Below are 24,464 nucleotides of genomic sequence, written 5' to 3' on the forward strand. Positions count from 1 at the left end.
GAAGACATCGTCCTGTCTTGTAAAGTCTAGCCTGGCTCCAAGTATACGCCAAGGCCCGATGCAGGAAATACCTTCTTGTGGGTGCTTGGGACAGGCGTTCCACTTGCCCTCCTGCTGGGGACAGCCTCGTCCTCTGTGGCATGCTGGTTCATGCTCATGGAGTCCGACATACTTAGTGAGGATCCACAGGAAAAACAAATCAGAGAAGAGCAGCATGGATACAGTCCCTGTCACACTGGTATTTCAGCATAACCGTGCTCTGTTATTTTTAGATAAGAAAATTACAGACTTTGTTTTTACTTTTGAAGTCAGAGTGAGGCATCCCTCACAAAGATAAGTGTCTAGGGCTAGTCCTGGTCTCAGGGTTATCTAGTGGTGGTTTCCATTAGTTTGGGTTTGTACATTCCTCCCACCAGCCACCATCACTGATAAAACACAGCTCCATTAGAAGTTAACTTATTTAATCTGATGGACGTTCTGCCAGCATTAGCACATGCTGATAGCATCTAAGTCTTGGTACAAGACTAAGGCAAGTAATGGAGATTCACTCTTAATGAATCTATTCAAATAGACTCTTCACAGCACTAGCAAATCTATGATAAAAGTTTATATATAAACAATACACATGGAAGTCAGGATTTGTGACACAGTCCTGACTCTTACATCCTCTTCTGGATGTTAACAACTATATGTTTTAACAACTATAAAACTGAGACAATATTTTATGCCATGTTGTTTGGAAGTATAAACTGATTAGAAGTTTCACTCAAAGCCCAGTAAACCTGTGGATGGGATGCTGTTGTCTTGCATCAAGTTCTTACAGAATTTAGTGCACTTAACCAGCAGGCAGAATTCACATTTTTTTCAGAATCTGTAAGTGAGCAAGACACCAACTTTTATTACATCTGTATCTTTCAGATACTACTTCAGGCTGTTTGGGAAATCACAATCCTCATTCTATCTTTAAACTTTTTATTTGCAGTAGGAAAGTCAGTGTTTTCACCAGGGTAGCTGTCTTAAAACTGAATGAAAAATAATAATACAAAAAATACAGTAGGGTTCTTTATTTTCACATTGCATAAAACCACAGAAATACTCCAATAAAAAGTCAGAAATAAGTTCACTCCCTCTAACTGCAGGAAAAAGGTGGTGACCACTTAAAACTGTATGCTTGCTTAAAAGTAAATACATGTACTTTAAAAATGAAGTTTAAGAGATAAATAACCAAGAGGTCCAAGCAAGTGACTAGTTTGATTTGCTTGGAAGTACTCCTCCACTTAATGTAATGGCCCATCTGTCAAGATGCACCCTGTTGAGCACAGCCACAGTTCCTACTTTTTATGTTTATGTTTTTGAACCAACTTTTGCATCCTTATCAGTAAAATCAAATACACTGAAAGCATTTCTAGTCAAAGGCAAAACATATCAGTGGAAAACATAACACTGCAGCTGCAGGAAAACTCCAGGAGAGATGGAGGCAACCAGAAAGCTCTGCAGGTGCACGGGCTTTGCATTACCATATGACCAGCTTTGCTGAGATAAACATGGTACCAACACCTCATAAAACACTTCCTTCTACTCTGGCAAAACATGCGGAGTGTATGGCTATAAAATTCACTTTAAAATGTTTCAAACTGCATACAAATAAATATTTACATGAACTTCATGGAAAGAAAAATAATTTTAACTGTTGCAGAATTAGAGGGAGCTTTCTCTTGTGTTGTCAGAGCTAAGGAAAGGTGCCATTAAATGGCATTACACAGGCCACCTGAGCTCTGGTACTGGAGCCAGCAGAAACACAGACACAGAGACACACACGCCCATGGACACCCACACCCCAACCCCACCCAGCTGCATTTCTGTGCTTGTATCTGTGAGTTCACAGACAGAATTAAAAATCACTTAGCTAACTGCACTTGTAAATCAGATCCTACAGATGTCTAAGGTCCATAAACTTTGCTAGCAAAGGCACTTGACTGAATCTCTAAAGTAAGTTTTGGCTGTTTCTCATACATTATTAAAGGACCAGTTAGGAGCCAGTGAAAAATCTATACTATGTAAATGCTTCCCTATCCGTGTCAGCCTAGACCCACACCAAGTAACGGAATTTTTACATCGAGGTACCAAAAAAATTGCAGTTCTCAGCTTTTTTGCTACTTGCTCTCTTTAACCCCTGTGCTAATATGCAAGTATTGATTGCTTAAGGTACAAACGCTGATAACCCGAAGTTGTGACATCCCTCCAGGAGATCAACACACCACTGCCCTGTGGACATAACTGGCTTTGGTGGCCTGGGCTTCTCAGGAAGGAGAGATTTCTTAGCAATTCACCAAGGTGCCAAGATCTGCAGCAGCAGCTCAGGGGGAGTTGCCCTGGCCCACAAGGTAATAGATGGCAAACATGCAATGAGAAACTGATGCCCCTTAGGGGAGACTTCAGCAGATACCCTCAACGGCAGTTCAGAAACCTAACTTGTGCTTTGCATGCTACTATCCATCACTAGATTTTAGACTTTTTTTCTGCTTTCCCTAATTATGCAGCTGTGGTTATGTGGTATTATTACACTAACTGAATAATAAAAAGCAATTACAAAAATAGCAAACAAGGAAAAAAAAATATTTCCCACATCTTTCCACTTCAAAAGTGCTGCTGCCAATGTTCCCTAATAACAACAGCAGATTTCCTTACTAGCTTCTTGGTCATAATCCTTATTTATACAAACTGCTGCAAGCGAGTCCATGTCAGTCTGAAAGCTCCAGCAAATTCTGGTCTCAAGAAAAAGCCCGTGGCGAGATCCACACTGACATGAGGGTGCTGGACACTGCCACCCCTGCAAGGGGCCAGGCTACGAGCGAGTGTACTGCACCGTGCTGTATTTGGTGACCCTGGAAGACTTGCTCAGCGTGGTGCTGGCAGGAGGTGGCCCCTCTAAGTTGGAGCCTGCCTGGTTAAGCAGGGAGTCTGTGACCAACACATGCTCTTGCCTTCCTGAGCTGCCACCTGCTGCCTGTTCGGCTCTGGTCTGCACCCCAGAGGCTGTCACCACCCTTTCGTTCACCACCATGCTGTGCCCCTCTGCCAAAGCAGGGAAGCTGAGTGAGCCCTGCTCTGCAGCAGGCACAAGCACCCTCTCCCGCTCCCTCACCACGACATACTGGGAGTCGGGGAGATCCTGAACTGTCAGGGCTCTTGACCCGGCACCCTCCGACTTCACCATCCTCTCCGTAACTACCACATTACTTCCATGCGGCAAGTCAGGGATTTCCACCATACCCTGCAAGCTTGACGCGGGTGCCAGCACCCTCTCTGTCACCACTACGTTCTCTGTAAACTGGGGGTCTAGAAAGACAGCGGCCGAGTGGGCAGGAGCCCCCGCAGAGTAGGACGTTTCTGTCACAGTGAAATTGGTCTCTGCATGGGCTGCGGCAAGGGGCCAGGAGTCATGCTGCCCAGAGCGGGATGCGAAGGTTGTTTCCGTGACCACCTCCTTGGACACGGTGTCTTCTTCTGTGCCACCACCCACATGCACCAGTGGGGCGGGCTGGAAGCGGCTGCCCGAGGCAAAGGCTTGTTTGGAGCTGGAAGCATTTTGCTGATCTAAGAACTGTGACTTTTTGTCATTAAGACTGAAACCTGATTCATTCCTGGAGCTACCGTCTTTCATGTTGATGTGTCTGCCTATGCATATTTCTGCTAGAGTCTTAAATTTGTCTCCTAAATCATCAAGAAAGTGGTCGTCAAGATCACCCTCAATAAAGCTGCAGCAGCCAATGGAGCCGTGGGGGGAGCCTGATTCTCCCTGGGAATAAACCAGGAGACAGTCGTTTGCAGCTTTGGCTTCATCTTCATCCGCAAAAGAGACAGCTTTCTACAGACAGAAAACAAAAGCAAGCAAAAGTTCATTAATGTACGCTCTAAACTTAATAAATCTGAAAATCAGGAATGCTTGGTCAAAAAGGTTAAAATAAGAAAATTTAACTGAACCCACAGAAACCGTCAACCAACCAAGGGCAGTACCTAAAAATGCTTTTTGCTTTTTTGAAGTTAGTCTGAACTTGACAGTACACTTGATGAGAAGAAAAATCTGAAATTAAATTGAAAACCTTGGGTACTTTCACCACCTGCTGCTATTCCTACCAGGAATTGTGCCATTTGTGATACTGCTCCATCCTCACAAACAGATTGCTTTTATTTTGGTTCAGTGAATGAACTTCACCTATAACTAGGTGTTTGTGAGAGAGTACCAAAACCATGCCTGAGAGTATCCTAACATTTAAACATACATTTAATGAGTACACGCTGACATGTCGTCACTGCCACAGCCCTTTTCACTAGCATAGCCTACAGGATCACACCCAAGGAGTCCAACAGCAAACAAATCACAAAGGTAAATGGCTTGACAAGTACGGGAACTAGTCCAGCATATAAATTTTTAGGCTCTATGCAGGCCATTTTGCAACAAGGAGGGCTCATGGGTTCTGATTATAGTGCTTCCAGGGCCAGCACAGTCTGCAAGCAGCGTCTGCAATGGGAGTTGCTGCCAGTGCTAGCACAAATATCTGTGTACATGCTTGCACCAGCTCCAGGAGTGAAGACTGCCAAATCCTCTGGGCCTGCTGAACCAGCTTTACCTAATACGGGTGCTGGCTTGTGCTCAGAACCACTTTTCTGCCACATTTGAAGTTCTGGAGTGCATATTAGCTCAGGCATCTGTGTAATGTGGTATATATCCAGACCCAAATTGACTCGGTATGTTTATCTGCATTTACCTGACATGCTTCTACAAAAATCAGCACACATCTGAAACTATTTGATTTAGTAACTTGTCTGGTGTTTTTCCCAGAAGTTGTAAAGGTTGCTCTAGTATGACCTTTACAAAACCCTCCTGCAGGACTTCAGCAGGCAGCTGCGCTTAAAGTATGTCTTAATATTAGGAAGTGCAAAGAGTGGAGGGAAAGCAAAATTGCTACTGTTGCCTCTGTTCACCCAGAAGACCAGTAGCTAGAGCACTCAGGAGACACAGAAGTGTCTTAAGCTCAAATTGTTCCCTGGCCTGAGCTAGTGATTCAAAACTGCACAGCTACTCCCCTGCAGAACCTCATCGTCAGCCAGCTATAGGGTGTGAAGATGTTTTGTTTGTACAGGTGATGGACAATCTGTACACTCCCTGGCACACAGAAGTGAAACTTCCACTATAAGGAGCTCCCCAACCTAAGGACTAATGATGTCCATTACACAAACAGCTGCAAAGAGTAGGAATAACCTATTAGTCAATTGTTGGTCACAAAAAAAAAAAAAGTCAGAAAGGGGATTGCAACATGTGCCTCATACACTTCTGATGAACAGCCCTTTACCCAGCCTACTGGGCAAAGAGACAAGTCCAGCACCACTTGCTTCATCAGCTACTTTGGAAATGCAGACCCACCCTCTACCGTTTGACATCTATGGCTTATCTTTCAAAAATCTGCTCCATTATAAAGTTTGTAGCTGTGACTCATGATGAGTCATAGGTACCTCCCTACAGGCCAGTTTAATGTGCTTAACTCCCCAAGATTTATATCACATGGTCTTTCTCCTGGCTTCTTGGGCAAGGGGCTCCTTGGTCATTGCTGAAAATTCTAGATCCCATTCCCAAGTACCTCCCTCAAGAGAAGGGTCTCTTTGTAGGAGATCTTGTAAGCACCCAGTGCTACAAGACTGAGCATTGTCACGCTCTAAGTCCCACGTGTGAGCCTAACCCAAAAATCCTTAATGCCCCCACTCCACATGCACACAACATTGGCCACTGTATCAGGACTGTTTATATACATGTATCTACTCATCTGTGTTTGCAATAACATGAACGGCATTTCACAACGCTAAGGATAAATATCAAAATACTGTTATTTTTGGGTCATATGCTTACGTCATTGAAGTAGTCTCTTAAAAATTCTTCATTCATGGCTCCTGCCGCTCCTACCATGACTCCTCCTCCAGCCACCACAGTCTTGCCTTCCACACCTGCCATGCCTTCAGTCCCTCCAGCTGCCATGACTCCGTACTCAGCACCAGAAATGAGATGTCTTTGCTCTTCCCATCTTTCCTTGATAATAGTGTTGCAATGCTCTCTTACATGAGAGCTGCCTCCTCCTGCTGCAGTTTCTTCTCCACTCATTCCTGCTCCTGCTGCTGCTGCTGCTCCTCCTCCGCCTGTTGCTCCTCTCGAGTTCCCCAGCGCAGTGGGTGGGATGAGGCTTAGCACTGGCTACATGGATAACACAAATTAGGATGTGACATGAAAGCTGCACTGCCTAGCACATGGAACTCACCAAACCTGCCGCGGAGCTGGGTGGGACCTGGGAGAGTGCCATCTTATGACTTGTTCAAATTCGCACTTGTACATGTTGCTACAAAGAGTAAAGGGCCTCCTGATATAGGGTGCAGCTTCCACAACTGCATTCCCAAGGAGGATCATGGAAATGTTTCTATAGATCATTGTTTTCTTGAAACTCAAAGGGTTGGGAGTGAAAGCAGGAAAAAAGAACGACCAAAAAAAGGCTTGCAGAACTCCAGAGAGCTCAGCTGTTCCAAGACAGACCAAGACAGACTCTCCCCAGAGGTGCTGGGGAGCATGCACTGCTTGCTACCTCTATGGTGCTGCCTGGCCCTTTCTTTTCTAGCAGTTTGGCATCCCTGTTAAGTCAATTGTCTTTTATAAAGAATTTGGTGTGAGCACTGGCCCTAAACCAAAGTCTTTTACCTTACTTCTGTTTCTTTGTTATTGTGCAAAAGCATGCCAGTCATGCCTTTTTTTTTTTTTTTTTTGAAAACTAGGGTTTGTCGCATAACAAGAAAGGGCAAACTTCTCTTGGCAGTCACTGTTCCCTCTTCCCTCTGCAGATTTGCACTTTTTTCTGCCCCCTTTTTTTTAAAAAAAAAGAATTTACTCTGCTTAAGAAGGCAAATACACAGGGAAGTCTTTTAAAATGCAACCTGAAACTTTAAAGCTAAGCTTTATAACCCATTCTTTCACTGCCTTACCATGCTCCCAAAGGGGTGCAGAACATTCCAGGCTTGCAAATGCAAATGCTTCACTCTTTACAGTATCAATGCTTTTCCCACACTCCTATCTCCTGCTCAGATACCATCAACATTTGCTTGATTGCTTCCCCTTTACTTTGGGATTTAAACACCGTGGCTGGTGTTTCTAGAGCTGCTGGTGGAATTCATCTTCCATGCATCCTTCACTGAGTCTCACAGGTTAATTTTAATTAATGTTCACGTGCAGTTAAAATCTGCTGTACGGCCCTGAAACATCAGCCCATAATGTGGAAGAGATGCCAAGTGCCAAACTGAACACTTGGTTAGAAATCAAAGAGAAATGCTATTAGGGATACATGCCTTCTGCTCGGGAGCTGCCCCTTCGCTGTTCCACTGATGCAATACTGCTTCGCAGTGGTCTGGTATTACAGCAAATCCCTTTGCTGTCGAGCCGCAGGGACACAGCAGCAGTAACAATGGAATAACTACAGGGAAAGAGAAGTTTGCCATTAACTGAGTGATGATTAGGGTCAAAGCATGCTAACAGCCAGTACTGAAGTTTGGTCAGCTCTCATACCGAAACACGTGAGCTAGTCATCAGTATGAGGGCTGATAAAGACTGAAGACATGTTCCCAAATATTCAAGGTATTTCCTAGAAACGTATGCCAGGATGGTTTCCTAGAGAGTAAACTGACAATTAACTTGTCAGGGCCTCAATCCTGCAGATGACCACACATGTATATAGCTATACTTGTATCGAAGTTATCATATACCAACACCAAGCCCTAAATATCGCTGTACAACCTTAGCATTTCTAACTCCTGTTGTTTTACTACTAGATAAGGACATGGCATTGTGTAAATTCCACCTCCCCACTCCTGCGACACATCTAGATTGTTGCCTGGGGAACTCAAAACAATCCAGTTTCAGGAGCAGACTGTGTTCCTGTGGCGTGAACTTTGTTTTGCCACAGCTAGATTGCTACTAGTACAAGCAATAAACTTTTGCCATTTTAAATGCAGCACTGGTACACATGGCCATACCCTGACTACAAGCATTCTTCTCTTATTTTCGAGCTTCTATTTTGTCTTAGCAAAGAACAACATCAGATGCTGCTCAGAGCAAGGCACCAGACCTGGGTCTGCAGTGAGGGAGAAGAGAGTGGAGAAAGTGCTGTGGTTTGAGTGGGAAGAGTTAGGTTTCACGTGGGGAGGGATGGGAAACACTGAAAGGATTCCTTACTGCTTCCCCACCTGTTATTTACAGTGCCATAAACAAATATTAAAGTTCTACATATTAATTTTAAAATGCACAGCTTGAAATCCTTTGAGGGTGAAATGCTGATGTTACCAAAATTAGTTGGGGATTTGCCATGACTTCACACAGACTAGGAGTTTAAACAGAATACATCAAGATGATAAAACCTGGGAGCCGGACTGTTTCTCTCCTGATGCCTTGCAGACCATGTTTACAGTGCTTCTGAGATAATATGAAACAATTACTTACGCAGCAAAAGTAAAAACGCCAAGATGATTAGCACAACCGCTCCTGGTCCCAGACCCACGGTCTTAGTAACTTTCTCGGTGCACGCGCCGTCATCCACACACTCACAAACAGTCAGTTGCAGAGATTGTGCACAGCTGAACCCTTGTAAATCCTTTACTAGGATGGGAACTTCAGTTTTGCCCAGCTTCAGGTTTTGTGGTACCAGCTGTATGCTGGTGCCTGAGGCAGAAGCAAGGTGTTAATGAAACAGAAAAGACAAGCAAGAAATGAGTGGAGAGAAAGTTGATTCCTGTAAACTAAGGGAAATAAAACCTTCACAGCCTCCCAGCTGAGGGAAGGAGACAGGCCCCAGAAAAGCATGACCATGCTTTTATAGCCATTAGAGAGAAGGGACCAGAACACAAGTGATGCGTCTTCATGCCTGACTCCATATACATGGTTTTTTTTTTTTTGTCTGGATCAGCCAAACTGTCAAGTTTGATTGGAATTAACAAATTACAACCCTAGGAATCCAAAGAACTGAAAGTACTTAAAAATATATTTTCTTACCATTTCTGGATGCAATTATCCATTTTTTTGCTGTCCCTTCTGGCTCATCAATGACAGTAAAGCTGAAGGGATCACTGTTTGGGTAACCATCCAAATCATTAGCTGTAACATGAACTAATTTTGCATCTGAACACAGAGTCCGCACATGGTCCACAATAACTGGGCAGTTATCATTCTCATCTTTAATGTGAATAATGACTGTGCCGGTGACTGTTTTCTTAGGAAGATCTAAGACTATAAAATATGAAAAATTAAATTGATTTGAAAAGTGCAAAAATTTAATCTTAAAATAAAAAAACTTAGTATTTTCTAAAGCACAAACATTGCTGAAATAAGTTGAAAGAGCTCTCCCTGAAGCTTTTGGGAGCAGTATTTAATTCCTAATGTTAATAAACATATTGACAAAGTTCTTCTGAAGGTAAGCTGTTTTACTATTTTAACTTAAAAAAAATATATATATATATTTCCTGTGTATGGTTACACAGTAACATGCAGATTATAAAAGAAGAATTCTAATTAGATACACAAGAAGTTCAGGGAGTCTTTCTTGCTTAGCATTCAAGAAAACTTAGGACTCTAAAGTCTGCCCATTAGCATACTGAGATACTGGCAATTTCCACCTTGACAAGGAATGTTCCTATCAGACTTGGTCTTTGCAAAACTTTTACAGAAAGTTCACCTCCATCTAGTCAAAGAAGAGAAATGAGCACCTTGGTAATCCATTCCAAGGTTCATCCTATTTCAGTGAGTTGCCCGTGTCTCTCCAAATACAGAGCCTGTGGAAAACTGCACTAGGCGCCTAACTTTTAGGCAGTTAAAGATAGGGAGATTAAAGCAACTATAGTTGTAGAAAAGCAAACTAAACCCTAAACAAACCAATTAGTGTGAAAAAAAAACCCTCTCAACTTACCAGTAGTTACACCCAATATGGTGATAGTGTAGGTACCATTTACTACATGAGATGATTCGTAATCGAGTTCTTTGGCAAGTCGGATTTCACCTGTGACTGAGTCTATGGAGATCCAGTTTGCTGTATCTCTTCCTTTCATGTATCTGATTAAAATTGCATATAAAGATGTACACATTTGTAATGAGGAAATCGACCATTAGAGGAAAAAGCAGCTTCACAGTATGTTTACTCTTCATTTAAAGCAGAGACAAAATCCCTAGGTCTGAGGTCTGATGCTTCTGCCACTGGAATTTGTTTCAACTAAGACTATAAATCTACCCTGAATGTTGAAACCTGCTTTTCCCTCTAGAGCCAGGATTTAGGTGTGGAGGCATTATAAAAAGTAGACTCAGGGAGTGAGACCGGAGCAGGAGAGGGAGCTGTGCTGCTGGTCATCGTCCTCTTCCTCTCCATCCCTGCTCCCAGCAAAACCTGAGCAGCAGCCCCCTGGGAGAGACTGTATTACAGGCATGGGGGAGAAGGGTCCACCGTTGGGTATGCACCTTTGCTGGTCTGCACCATTTGTAAAGCCACAGTGGTGGATCAACAACATTTTACTTGAAGAGCTATGGTACAAAATCTAAACACATACATACACACATCTACTTTATGCCCTCTCTGTTCAATTGCTACATGTTTCTGTATATTTCTTCCTAACATTTCTGCAGACAATGAAGTCAGACGAGTAAATCTACTCTCAAAAGTAGACGGGCATGCAAGCATGGACAATTTCAGCACAAACACTCATGTCTCATCATATATGACCAAACAACTAGGATTTTCAAGTCAGCTATTTTCTGCGTAATAGAATATTGAAGATGATGATGTTGTTTTAGGTGTGACTTATGCGTAGCAGAAAACAATTGCCCCTGAAATTATTTCAGTTCAATATACACATTTTTACAGTAAGATGTGATTTCTGACATACTCAGTTATGATGGTTATAAAAAGATTCTTACATAATGTGCTCTGCTGTTTTTCCAGTGTCTTCATCATAGGCTTGATACTGTCCAATAACCTCTCGTATCTGCGTTTTCTCACTTGCTTCAAGAATTTTTATGCCACCAGGGAATATAGGACCTTCCCGCACATTAATCACATTAATTCTGATTGGAATTGTTTGTACTGTATGAATGCTTTTAATTGACTTGTGGAACTCTGCTTTGTTTGTAACAGCAATGTCCAATTTTAGGCTTTGCATTTTTTCATAATCCAGTTCCTAGAGCAATAAAAAAAAAATCACTCAGAATTTGACACAATCTGACATCTAGACAACATACATACATTTAATATTTAAATAATACTATTTAAATAATACTGTAGCATCCTTATTTAAATAATAAGGATGCCACACTGCAAAGAAGAACTGTTGGTTAACACGTTACTCTCAATACATAATTCTTCAACTCCTTAAAAGTACCTAAGGAAGATTACTCTTCTTATTTATGGTATATATGGTACCATAGGTATTTCTTCATATTATTGAATTTAAACTAATTTAAGGTAGGTGCAATGAGTCCTACCCATATATTCTGTCTTTACTTTCAGTGAATCAGTGCTCAATATGACTTGGCTCTTCCAATATTATTTTTTTTTTTTTAAACCAATTTATTTATTTAATAATGCTTATTTTTTTTGCAATTATAAGTTTTCAGATAAGGAAACCAAAGCAGGAAAAAAAAAATAAAAAAGGTACATAGGGCACTATGCATCTTCAGTTCTTGTGGACTAAAGGGGAGTGAAATTCATAAAATAGAAATTTCAATTTATGGAAAATATTTTCATAATTTCAATTTATAGGAATTGATAAAATAGTCTGTAGCCCATGGCTCATGGAATAGGTGTTGCCTGCAACGTGATCTGTGGCCATGAGAAATAAAGAAATTTAAACTGAGACCAGCAAGGAGAGCAAAAATATGGCAAGATTTACAGCATATATGTTAGCACTGTTGTCCAATGACAAGGAAAGTTTGGGGGCTTCTGCCCCACTAGATATATTTGAGATCACACAGAATGTAAATAGCAAACCTGGACAAAATTATTATTTTGCACAGAATTATTCAATACACCAACAAAGAATATGCCAAAGGAGGAGTGTCCACCACATACATTTACAGTTTACACACTGACTGAATATAAATAATTTGTATGTCAACTTAAAGGGAATACATTATTCTAATATTTAAAGAAGACTCTCTAAAGAATATACTAACCTTCACAAGAGTCAAAATTCCTTCATTTGTTTGGGTATCTGTTACTATACGAAAAAAGCCACCTTCATTACCAGAAACAAATGAAAAGTTCGCCAGCCAGTTATCAGAAAACTTTTCATCTTTGTCAAATGCTTTTATTCGCAGAATTTCCACATTTGCTCTGTTTTCTTCAATGGTTCTTTCAAACTGCAATTGAGAAACACCCTTCTTTAAAAAGATGTCATGATTTACCTCACGATTGACCAGTGCAAGAAAGTATGCACAACCTTGTATTAAGCAATGGGATACTGGCAGATGTAGGAACATGCCAAATATTGTGATAAATGTACTTACGTTACGACTTTCAACCACAGGCGCATTGTCATTGACATCCAAAATCTTGATTTCTACAGAACATGTTGCAGCATTCCCACCTGATGCACCACCACGGTCTTTTGCTTCCACCACCAAAGAATAGCTACTTTGTGTCTGCCACAGTAAGAAAAAAGTGGTTAAACCAGGCTAAAAATTTTTCCTTTGCTATATTATCTCTATGACATTTTCATAATCCCTCTTGTGGCCAATTATAACTCCTCTCTAGCTAGTAGTAAATCTCACACACAACTACCTTGACAGGCTCTGCTGGAGTAGAACTGAGGCTTTGAAAAGGATTTGGGACTTTTGCATCTCCCCCACAAAGAGTTAGACTGTACTTACATGGCAAATGAAAAAATTTCAGTGGCCATAAACAGGGACAGGACCAGTGATACTTGCATGTCAGGACAGGGCTAGGGGCAAAGATGTTGCTCTCAGCTGCAGAGCTAACATCCAGATCACCATCTGCTGGCCAGTGAAAATTCATACAAGCACAGTTAAAGTTGCTGGTACTATGTGGCTTTCAATGGTGTTTCACAGCAGCACCCATCCTAACTCTTTGCACCATGATTTGCACAGCAGGCTACAAAAACCTAGATGCAGTCAGCAGCTTTGCAGACGGTGATCTGCGTTGTCTTTGCCATATGCTTTCCAGCACAGAGAAACGACCCCTTGCTTCATGTAATTAACTGCTGCCCTGGCTGCATGGGAGGGACAGAAAGCAACAGCCATCAGGCTGGTGCGGTGCTAGAGAGGTGACAGGGGGAATACAACCTTGATCCTGTCACACACACTCCCTCCCTCTGCAATGCCTGGAAAACATGCATCAGCCAGACAATCCTAAGGGAGGTGAAGGAAGGTAAGAGGGCCAGCTCTCCAACGCGGCAGGCAGACCTGAAGGTGACACAACAGGCATCGGAAGATCGCTGTTAACAGATTAAAAATGGAAGGGTTTTTGGTTTTTTTTTACCTCTCTGTCAAGGTTTATTTTTGCTACTCGAACCTCGCCAGTATCCTTATCCATACTGAATGCAGCACTAGGGCTTTGGGAAATGATCCTGAAAGCAATTTTGGAATTTAGGTTATCTGGTTCATCTGCATCTGTTGCATTTATCCTCATTACAACTGTACCTGGAAAAAAGAAAACAAAATATAGTATGTTTACACTGCCATGCACCACCAAGTATTTTTACTGTAATGTCACAGATTAAGAGACTGTTGTCAGATGCATTGCACAATTTTCTGATGCTCTTTCCTTTATTTGATGAATAGAGCTGAAGAAGCGTTCCTAAAATCCAAATAGTACATGTTAACAGTGTATCCTCTAGCAAACAAAAAGACTGTATCCACACATCTGTAACTCATGGAATTCAATGCACCAGAATCACAGAACAGGCTGAATTCTCTCAAAAAATCTGCCAGAAAATTGTAGATATTATACAGAGAAGAAAGAAAAAGTTTTTGAACAACAAGCTGCATTTCCCTCACACATTGTTCTAAAGGGAGCACTATTAACTCCTCTACCTGAATGTTATCAAAGCAATTGCTCTGTACTGATGCCCTCCAACAGCTTCACTCAAAATACATGGCGGTCCACATGGTGCAATCCCTTTATAACCCATGGCACAGGATTTTGTCCTCTGGGAAAGGGTGTACCTCAGCATCCAGTGCCTGAGTTTGAACATTAGCTGGAATTAAGGCAAAGAAGCAATTACCATATGGCTGCTACTGACTTGAAAGAGAGCTGAGGGAACTCGATACCTGACCCAAGCGGATCATCAATAATTTGTTTCTTCAGATTATTGTGACATTGAAAGGGACACAATGTCAGGTATTTATTAGGTTGTTTTACTCCAGCTTTTCTTATCTTCTGGGAAATAATCTGATGCTCTTATGTTTACTGACATCGACAGGAAAACTGCCACTAACTTGTTCTTTGAGGGTTAGGTCACAGCCATATGCGCTTAACAGTGAAGTACCTCTCCAGCCCACAGATAAAGCAGGGCTTTTCATGAGTATGGCAGAGTCGAGTCCCTCCCAAATAGGCTGAGATTGCTAGGCCAGAAGGTAGACTGCATTTCCCCTGCAATTCCTGCTGAAGGACTCTGGTCCCTGGATTTGTGGTCGCTTTGACACCAAACCAAAGACGCCATAAGAGCAAGTGTTGTTTTTTGTTGCCTTTATGTGGATGCTTTCCCGTCATCACACCACACAGCTTAGCCCTGAATAAAAACTTTCATTCACACTTGGATTACCTGGCCTGCACAAGAAAGAGAATGCACCCTTGTTACTGCAGATAGGCTGCTGCAAAGAATATATTTGCTTGTGCCCCTGCATGTGTTGGAAAAAGCTAAATGAAAACAATTTTAAAAATAACATTACCTGTTTCACTTAATTCTTCAATTGAACCAGCAAAAACTTCATGTGAAAACACTGGAAAATTGTCATTTATATCTATGATTTTAATTGGGAGGTCTATTGGCTCTTCCAGTTTTGCTCCAGTCTTATCTAGCGCATGACCTCTGAGCTGAAATAATACAGACAGAAACAATAAGCAAACACAATGAGTGACTGTAAAATATATAATACATATGCAAAATAGAAATATACAGAAATACATATAACAAAATGTAAGCATTATATAAGCATACATAATATGCTTATAAATATAAGCATACATACACAAATATCCAGAAATTGGATTAAAACTAATCGAAGCAAACACATTTGAACAAAATAAATAAAAAATGGATAGAAGGGCACTTATAAGGAAAAAGTTACTATTCAACTTACAAACAGTATTGGAGTCTTTTCTCTGTCAACCTTTCCTGTTATGTTCAGGTCTCCAGTCTTTCCATTGATAACAAATAATCCATAAGGGGGTTCAGTTACTCCTTGACCAGATATAGTGTAAGTCACCACTACCCCTGTATCTTCATAATCAGAATGTATCTAGCAGGAATATAACAGATTAAATAGCATTTGGTAAATAAGACCACATTTAAAAATGCAAATAAAATATTTTTGCTATTTTTGTAATGAACAAACAAAAATAAATATTAAACATATTTTCCTGCACTCCTTTGAGTGTGGAGATATTGAGATGAATGCAGGAAAAGTGATATGTTCTGTCTGTGGATCTCATGCAGGGAGATGAGGAACATGATGGGCAGCACAACAGTTGGGAACTGTGGAGCGCAGAGGTCTGTGGAAGAAGAAAATTAGGACTGCTTGGACAAAGAGAGTGGGATAGGATACAAGTGCAAGGAAAGGCTGGAAAACTACCGTGATAAGGTGAAAAGCTGGAGTGAGGGAAGAAGAATGAAATTGGCTGATCAAATGGATGAGGGCAAATAAAACATGGAGAAAGACGAAGGAAAAAAAAAAAAAAGAGTCTGGAACAATGAGTTGAACAGGGGAGACTGAAGTTACTTGAGTAAAGCCGGGAAATAAAATATGACAGCTTTTTAAGGGAGATTAGACGTAAGCTAGCAAGTGTGACCAGGACTGAGGAAGTGACAGGGTGGAAGAAGAAAGGTCAGACCTGGAGAGGAACAGGTAGAAGAGGCTGCGTAGACTGAAGATTATACCCTTCCTCTGCTGTCAGCAAATACCCAAAACATCTGGAAAAGCACAATTGCAATGTGCCAGCATCACCATCAAGGGGCAGGCCAGGCAGACGGTAGCAGCCTGCTACCATCTGCAGTTACTTCATACGCAGAAGTGACAGGTGTGGTGAATTCAGGTTTCAAAACTGATGCTGAACGAAATGCATATCGCTCTTGCACAAAGGGTAACACCTTGGTTATTTTTAGCTTTGTTTCCTAAAAAATTAGGCATACATAATCATGCTTTATGTACACCCTTCTGCCCAGTCACCACCAGCAGTTTTGGAACCCACTTGCCAAGTTCAACAACAGCTCAACAGGGGTGGTGGAGTGAAAAAAATCAAAGATATTGCATTCCCAAAAGTTTTATGAAAACTGGTGGCTGGGAAAAGATGAGAGACTGAGCCAAAACAGGCTGCAAGAGCAATTCATCTGCTAAAGGAAGGAAACAGAAGGAAATGTGCCAATCTTCAACTGACATTCAACAGTCCTTTAAAATTCAAGAAATATTTATGCATATGTTTAGGGTAGCCACACCTTTATTTTACATTTTTATCTCTATTTTTATGTGTATTCTGTATTTATCTCTTTTCTGAGCTTACTCTAGCAATTGGATTTTTATAGGAATTGTCCTCCTCTTCCCTTATGAAAGCTGGAGGGACTGTCCATTCTCGCTTCTCTCTGATTAGGCTGCTGGGATGAGACAACACGCCACTTCTGCCATTTCGATTATAAACCTGTGAAAAAACAAGGCTGAATGTCAGCATTGCATTTAGCCATTTCGGACGAATGCTTTATTGATGCTGTAGCCCAGACTTCTGAATAGCTTTTACTCTTTCAATAGCTAGCAACGTCAAAATCATGGAGCAGCATTAGCCTTCCGAGCCACAATCTAAGAGCTATATGTCACTCAAGTTGTTTGAAGAGGAAAACTACACCAGTCTTTTCATCAAGACAGAATTAGGTAAGACAGACTTTAAATACATGAGCAAGTTCCCAGGACCAGGGGTTGGTGAAAGCACACCTGTTCTGGAAGATTTAAGTGCTTGTCATCAGATGTGGGAAGAAGTTTGTCACTAAGGCTGTTTTAAACCACCATTTCTGCCTTATTACCTGGTTTACTATCCCACCAACACTGCCTTGTACTCAACCTGCTCTCTGATATAGAATACATGAAACAGGAGACCTCTATTTAAGCCATTCTCTGCCTCTCCTACCCTTCCTCAGCTACCCCTCATTCTCACTCTGCATGACACCCTTCATCCTTCTGTGCAACTTAGTCCCTACTGTGTCTGTTGGCTTCCAGATTAACATCTGGAAATGTTTCCACAGTTAACATCTTCCATAAATGATTTTATTTACAGAAAGTTAAAAAAAAAGACATCTACAAACTTAGCATTTTAGGGGAAATTTCTCAAAGTTGAACGCCACTCAGTCTGATGGATGTAAGAATCTATTCACTTACATTTTTGCTTTCATTTCATTATTCATTACACAGCTTTCACGTTTCAGAAAATGGTAAAAATCAAGATATTTATCAATTGAAATAAGGCATGCCTTTGACACTTTGCTCAGAGAACCCTTCTTCAGGCACTGATAAAGAAAAGCAGTTTTCCATTATTTCCTACCTTCACATGGAGTCCATTTCCATAATTCAAACAGATCTGCAATGGAAGTTATGATAATCATTATTCATTCTATGTCACTTTAGCAGTACTAAAACTTATCTGACATTACTTCCCTTATAAGAACAGCAAAGTCATAAGGAAGAGGGCATCTGACCTCTATCAATTAATATTTACTATTTATTGATAATAGCTTCCGAAAAATTTACCCATAACCATTCACATTTAAAACATACACTATAATTATATAATGATTAACTTTTACATTTTTCTCCCAGGAGGAAACAGATAATAAACAATCAATAGCAGGGAACAGGTAAGCAATTAATCTTTTTTTTTTTTAAATAAATGAAAATTTATAGTCATTTTTAAACAACCATTTTTTAGTGCTGAATAATGCTTCAGTATTCCAAAACGATGGGAATTTGACATTGATTGAAGCAAGCGTTGGTTGCCAGAAGCACCCTAGAGAAGCTCCCTCTTCTGGGCAAATCATGGATTATACAGGCTGTGGTGGGTTACCAACCACATCAGAGAACAAAACAGGTTAAACAACTTTTAAAAGAAAGGACTAATCAAAACATCTGCTGAAGTGTAACCGACAGAAGCAGCTCTCTCCTTAGCACCTTGCTGAGAGGATAAATGGCATACATACATCCCTTAAACAAGGCTGAGACATGTGCATGCTAGCAAGCAAATCATGCTTGCTCTGAAAAAACCTTACATGCCAACATCCAGTACTGGGACTGCCCATCTCTTCATGCACCAGGATAGCTGTGTATGCCCTTAAACACCTCAGTTAGGTGCCTCATCCTGGCTGCAAGAACTGGAGTCTCAACCAAATTACCAGAGACCCTGTGTTTACGTCCACACTGCAGGCACCAAAGACTCTGCAAGTAACAAAACCCCTCAAACAGTGCAAAAATCTAGGTATTGGGAAACAACAACAACAAAAAGTAGGTTATCACAACATGTGAAACTAACAAATAGAGCTTTTGACCTTTGCATAGGTAGAGAAGATAATACTTTTATTGTTCTCAGCATCGACCTACATCTTGCATCTCAGGTGATTTTTTTTTTTTTTATACTAATGCCTAAGGCAAAGCAGGCTCAGAAAAGGTGATTTCCTACTGAAATAAGTCAGGGAATATTTCTTTATATTCTCTTTGATTTGTTTCTAGACTGTTGACTGGGCTCTCCCTATTCATCCATCTGACTCAGCCTTGATTGCTTTTTTTTTTAAAGACATTACCTCTTTCCCACACAATGAAGAATGCAATGGATGGTGTTGAGCAATGCAGCAGACTGCTGTTGCGACTTGCACAACAAAACTGTTTTTCAAATGGCAATTTTCCCAATATATATATTCTGAAGACAAAAATCAGCAAGCAGTAAGTTCCCTAAAGGATATGCATTGTGAGGGCTACAGGATCTTACACCTTAGACCAAGTTGTTTTCATGAATATTCTTAATCTTATTTGGTTTTATTAGTTATATGGATTTCTTTAAATTTATTTTTATGATTAATGAGATTGTACCAGCAAGAGTGACGGGAGGATTTTAATTTATAGTCAAGGTTTTCCAACAGAAGCTGCAACTCTTTTGGAAGGTGAATAGTTGTCAAGATGTCACTGTGAATATCCTTGTTTGTTCTTACTGGTAAAACTGAAGGGAAAAGTGTTTCAGTCTCAATACTGAATGAAGACAAGAGGCACAAGGTGAGAAGCTTCCTTGTATTAGAAACCTGAGAACCACAGTATAAACAAAAGTGTCTGAAGTTCGAGAATAAGCAGATCTTCCACTGAGATGCATATCCAGACAGCAAAGAAACTCCCATTAGTCATTATAGGCAGAAAGTCTTTCATTAAGACAACTAAAAGTAAAAATCAATTTGTTTGCAAATGCTGCAAAGCAGCCTTGAAACATTCTGTTTTATTGTTAAGACAGTAAAAAATACTTCTCCTTTTGTACTTCTCAATCTGTAGTCCATGGGCAATCTCATAAGGGACTTTAAGACATCAATAAAAGGTTGAAGAATGGCAATTGTATTTACAAGATGCATAAAGATATTTGGAACAAATACATAAAGGGATCCTGCATTTTTGTTGAAAATTTTTAAAGGATCCAAAAATTTTAAAAGGGGAAAAGCACTTTTCCATGAAATTTTCTCCAAAAGTGAGAAGTCACATATCTAACAGGTGCTGAATTCTGAATTTCCCTGTTTTTCAATATCTTAGAGCTACCTTCTATTAAACGGCTTATTAAGAGTAGGAAAGCAGTGTCTGTCATTTGATGTGGATCATAGCCTTGGCACAAAAAATAGACATCTACTGATGACATCTGTTCATGACACAGAGCTGAGAAGGCATTGTCAGAAGAAAACTAGATGGTTACAGAAAACTAGGTGGAAAACCTGAGGCCTGAAGTAATAGAAATGGAATGAAATACTACAGGAAAGCAGCAGGAGTAGGCGAGAGGGCAAGGGAAAGAAGGGAGTGACTGCCGTGTATCGGGTGTGCAAGGCTGCTCTTGCCCAAATCCATGTTCATTTATAGTCAGGAAGTGACTAAAGGACAGATTTTGAACACACACCTTAGTTTTATAATGTAAAGTGCAGACTGAGCAAGTAAGAAGGTATGTATCTGTATTTGCTACACCAGGAAACAGTAAGTCCTAGAAATGTGGTCTTCCACGTACGCTGTGTGTCGGGAGACTTGGATCTTGCACCTCCTGTGAGTCAGTTTGGTCTTGAAGACATGGGTAAGTGCAGATCTTCCACACTTAAAGAAGCAGGCTGAAGAGACCATCCAAGGTTATCTACTAGTTCATCTCCTGGCCCTGGGGCAAGACGAACTGCACTAAGTGCTTCCTGCCAACTGTTTAACCTGTTCTTAAAAACGAGTGATGGAGGTCCCACAGCCTCACTAGCTAACCTAAGGTGGTACCTAGCTAACCTTACAGATGGAAGAGTCATCGTTAATTTTTATCCTAATTTTTAGCTCTTTGCAAGTTGCTGTTTGGATGAGAGTCAGTTTCAGATTAAAGCACACAAATTTACATGTCTAAATGAACATTAAGTGCTTAAACTTCTGTTATACTCAACAGAAATATAGCCAATACAGACGAGGACATCAGAGAGCAGGTCAGTTCGCCCCAAAGCCAGCCCACACCTGCTGTTTCTCTCTGGACTCCACTGACTGTAGCTATGTCTACTTTGTAAGCCCAATAGGAGAGGATCTGTAGAGCAAAGCAGTTGCTGCTGAGAACCCAATACTACACAACCCATGCTTTAACTTCAGACTAGAATTAGCCTGGTCCCGCAGACCAAACATGCACGAGCAGATGGATGCATCTCCCAATGCAGTTTCACCTAGGAGGGATCAGATTCACACACTCTGGAGATTTGCTTCGAAAGCACAATTTGATCCAACCAAATAGGTGCACTCTGCATCCACTGCATCTCCATTTGCCACAACAGAAACTCAAACACCTATATTGAGATGTCTTAATCTCAAACCAAATCTCCCTCTTTGCCATGTTGATAATGCTCTCATTCAACAGTGTAATTCCCTTTTCTTCTTGAATTACCCTTCATAGATCTGAAAACTTACCATGCACCTTACCCACTTTCTTTTCTCAGTTCCCAGTTCTTTAACCTCACTTCAAGAATCATAAAACAGGATTTCCTGAATTTAGATAGCATTTTTTGCTTTCCTCTAGCCTCTCCTGGGCAGATTAACTTTATTCTGAAGACTGGTGTCCAAAATAATACACCACTTTAGTTCAATAGGATGGATAAAATACTACATCTTATGTATTTCTCACCTGCTTTCATATCTCATCATAGTGCTCTTTTCCCCCCCTTTTTGGAACAATATTAAGTTGTTGAATCAATGCACAGATGCTTGTAAATATTTTTACCATGTTTCAACATGTTACTGGCAATAGAAGCTAGGCTGCTCTGAATTATCTCGCCTTTGCTCTTTCCAAAACTAAGCATGTTTGGGTGGGGTTTTTTGTTTTTGTTGTTGTTGTTGTTGTTGTTGTTTTTTGGTTTTTGGGGGTGTGTGTTTGGTTTTTTTTAATTTAACCGGTTTCTATGAATTTTGAAAAGTAATTGCTACTGGCTCTGACATTACAATAGTGATCTAATGTATTCTCGACTGAATTTCATCATACCCAGCTTAAGTCTAACATCCCAAACATCAAGGAAGTACAATCTGAGAAGATGTTCAGAGAAAAACATAAGTTTTGCTACTTGCATAGTAAGATTCATACATCTGTCAATTCTTCTTTCACTCTAATGTAGGAAGTGTGCTAAGATTTCTTCTCTTGAAGATGTGATGTCCACCCCCTTCAGAAATGATGGCGAAACCTCCCAGTCTAATAATCCTCAATAGCCGTGCCTGCCCCAGGAAGCCCATGGCTCTGGGTGTGTGCCTTGGACATATGCCAAGTCAAGCCCAATCCTACGGGTGCACTACCATCCGGCATGCCCGGAGATCCGTGGAAAAGGGTCAGAGGCAGGGACATGGGGAAAGCTGCTGTGACCTCTGCGAGGTACCCAGGGATGATGATACAGGGATGCAGCCCGCAGGCAGGGAGGGAGCACAGATGACCAAGAAATACTTCCAGGAGAAACAGGGAGAAGAAGAACTTACAGTTCTTGATGCTTCTAAGGTAGAAGACGTTTTGGGAAGACACTATTTTTAGACTGGTTTTGGTTTTCAGTAGTTTCTTAAGGTTTTGAAGTTATCAGTGCCATCTTTGCATGTCATAAGAGATACATGACCCTAATCTGATGCTCTCCAACAAGCAACTAGACTTTCTACCACATGAATGGCTTTGTCCACATTAGGGAAAAAAAAAAAACAAACCAACAAACCCAACCAAACAAAAAAGGCGAAACCCAGCTGTGCCTCTCGCTCTCTCTCCCAACATCAACCAACTAAGGCAGCTTTATTTGCTCTAATACTCTATCCAACAATGAGGCATTTAGGCACCAAACTGAGTTCACTCTTAGTATACCATATCCTGCCCCAGCTTTAACTAAGACTGAGGATGATGAGAACTAGTTTTCCACTTTTCTTCAAGCAAAACCAACAGCATCCTGAGCCAGTGCCAAGCCCACCAAAACAGACGACGGTGTGGCTTCAGGTATTACAGAAAGAATCGGTGAAAACTTTTGTACAAGTAGGACTCCGCATGTTTCCCATTGCTCTTTTGGGCAAAAGGAGGATAAAACATTTTCCAACCAAACCATAATTCCCAGCTTGCTGCAAAGAAGAGGGTTAACTGTTGCTGGCTGACTTGTGGCCAACCACAAGTCTACATTAAAGTTATCAGGCAACAGGTCTGCAGATAACAGATCTGATTCTGCAGGATGCCGAGCGCAGGGATCAAGGTCTGCATCTACAGCACCTGCCAGTCCAGCCATCCAACAAGCTGTTACTGAACCCTGAAACCGCACAGCCCATGGCCTGGCCTCCACCCTCGCCTTTGTCTGAGCGGCGGCGGCCCAACTTCCGCAGGCGTATTGCCAGCCTGGAAAGGTGAAGAGCTAAGTAACGACGCCGCAGATATGAAAGGGAGCTTCCTGTAAAACATCTAGAAACAGTCAGAAAGCATCAGTCCAAATCAAAGAAACCGGGCGTTTTGGTCTCAGTCTGTTATGAAATACTCCTTGCTTTTAGCCTAAAAAGGTATTTCACAGGATGGAAGGTCTAAAGGCTGATGGCTAAAAAAGAGTGAGGGCAGGGAAGGAGAAAGCCAGAAGTGTCTTGGATTGTTAAGAATTTGGTATCATTTTTCTAAGGCAATAAAGACCTCCATTAAATCATAGTTTAGGATACATTTTCCCTCCTGGCACTCCTTCAGAAAGGAAATGCAATTTATTAATACAGATAATATGTTGAACATGAAGACAGCAACAATATGAACTCTTCACTGTGTTCCTGCTCCTCCTGGCCTCTCAAAAAACCTCATCCGTTCGAGATACCGTTTCTACCGGGTCCTTCTACCTTCCCCTGCTTTCGGGCAGCAAACGGCGATCGCTTTCACCTACTTCCCAAATACAGGGAGAAAACCCGTTCCCAGCCACAAGCATCCGGCGGCGGGAGGGCTGCCAAGCCCCGACGGGACTAGCTCTCCCCCGCGGCCGCACACCAGCCCCCCGCGGCGCCGGGGCCGGGCGGTGCCGGTGCCGGTGCCGGTGCCGGGCGGTGCCGCCGCCGCTCCCTGCACGGCGCCCGCGGGGCGCACCCGCGCCCCCCTCCCGCGCAGCTCCGCGCAAGGTCGCGCAACTCCCCCCGCGGCATAGCGGCGCTTTCCCCCGGCCCCGCTACCGGGGGTCCCCCGCGGCCAGGTGCGGCTTCGTCGGGGCCCGGACTCACCAGCAGCGCCAGCAGCCGCACGGCCGCGGCGGGGCCCCGCGACATGGCCGCCGTCTGCTCCGCGCTCTGCCCGGGACGGGGTCACCTCCTCGGGCCGCCCGCGAGGGGAAATGGAGGCGGCCCCGTCGAGGGGCGCACAAGTAGCCTTGGGTGGGTGGAGTGTGGCGGCCGGGGAGCCGGCAGCGGGCCGGTGGCGCCCGGCCCGGCCCGCCCCAGCCCCGCCCGGCCCGGCCTGGCCCGCGGCGGG

The 24,464-nt window shown here is 42.0% G+C and overlaps 1 protein-coding gene across 3 annotated transcripts; it reads right to left on the reverse strand.

The window, feature by feature from the left end:
- Positions 1–1,049: 1,049 nt before the first annotated feature.
- DSG2 (desmoglein 2) lies at positions 1,050–24,435 on the reverse strand. 3 transcript variants are annotated; one of them, XM_087754338.1, is made up of 15 exons: positions 24,218–24,435; positions 17,829–17,864; positions 16,803–16,937; positions 15,386–15,544; positions 14,975–15,119; positions 13,563–13,723; positions 12,572–12,706; positions 12,239–12,424; positions 10,985–11,244; positions 9,987–10,129; positions 9,077–9,310; positions 8,528–8,746; positions 7,377–7,505; positions 5,906–6,240; positions 1,050–3,868 (listed from the first exon to the last, which is right to left on the reverse strand). In XM_087754338.1, exons 1-15 carry the CDS (start codon positions 24,260–24,262, stop codon positions 2,846–2,848), a joined length of 3,345 nt encoding a protein of 1,114 aa, XP_087610464.1. In that variant the 5' UTR covers positions 24,263–24,435; the 3' UTR covers positions 1,050–2,845. The 3 variants fall into 3 exon arrangements, with proteins under 3 accessions (XP_087610464.1, XP_087610455.1, XP_087610473.1); XM_087754329.1 differs by having other exon boundaries at positions 5,906–6,244; positions 7,381–7,505; positions 24,218–24,434; XM_087754347.1 differs by lacking the exon at positions 8,528–8,746 and having other exon boundaries at positions 5,906–6,244; positions 7,381–7,505; positions 24,218–24,434.
- Between the last annotated feature and the right edge of the window lie 29 nt (positions 24,436–24,464).

Source organism: Nipponia nippon, unplaced genomic scaffold, assembly GCF_047370975.1.
Source record: "Nipponia nippon isolate SJK-2023a ecotype South Korea unplaced genomic scaffold, ASM4737097v1 scaffold_1, whole genome shotgun sequence".
Classification (NCBI taxonomy): Eukaryota; Metazoa; Chordata; class Aves; order Pelecaniformes; family Threskiornithidae; genus Nipponia; species Nipponia nippon.

What these genes read in the sequence shown, in the direction of transcription:
- DSG2 (XM_087754338.1), bottom strand. Translation starts at nt 24,262, where the DNA reads ATGTCGCGGGGCCCCGCCGCGGCCGTGCGGCTGCTGGCGCTGCTG. An exon ending in TGAAGAATTAAGTGAAACAG is followed by an intron (nt 13,724 to 14,974) that starts GTAATGTTATTT and finishes TCTTTTTTCCAG; the next exon opens with GTACAGTTGTAATGAGGATA. An exon ending in AAAACAGCAGAGCACATTAT is followed by an intron (nt 10,130 to 10,984) that starts GTAAGAATCTTT and finishes AATTTTAATCAG; the next exon opens with ATACATGAAAGGAAGAGATA.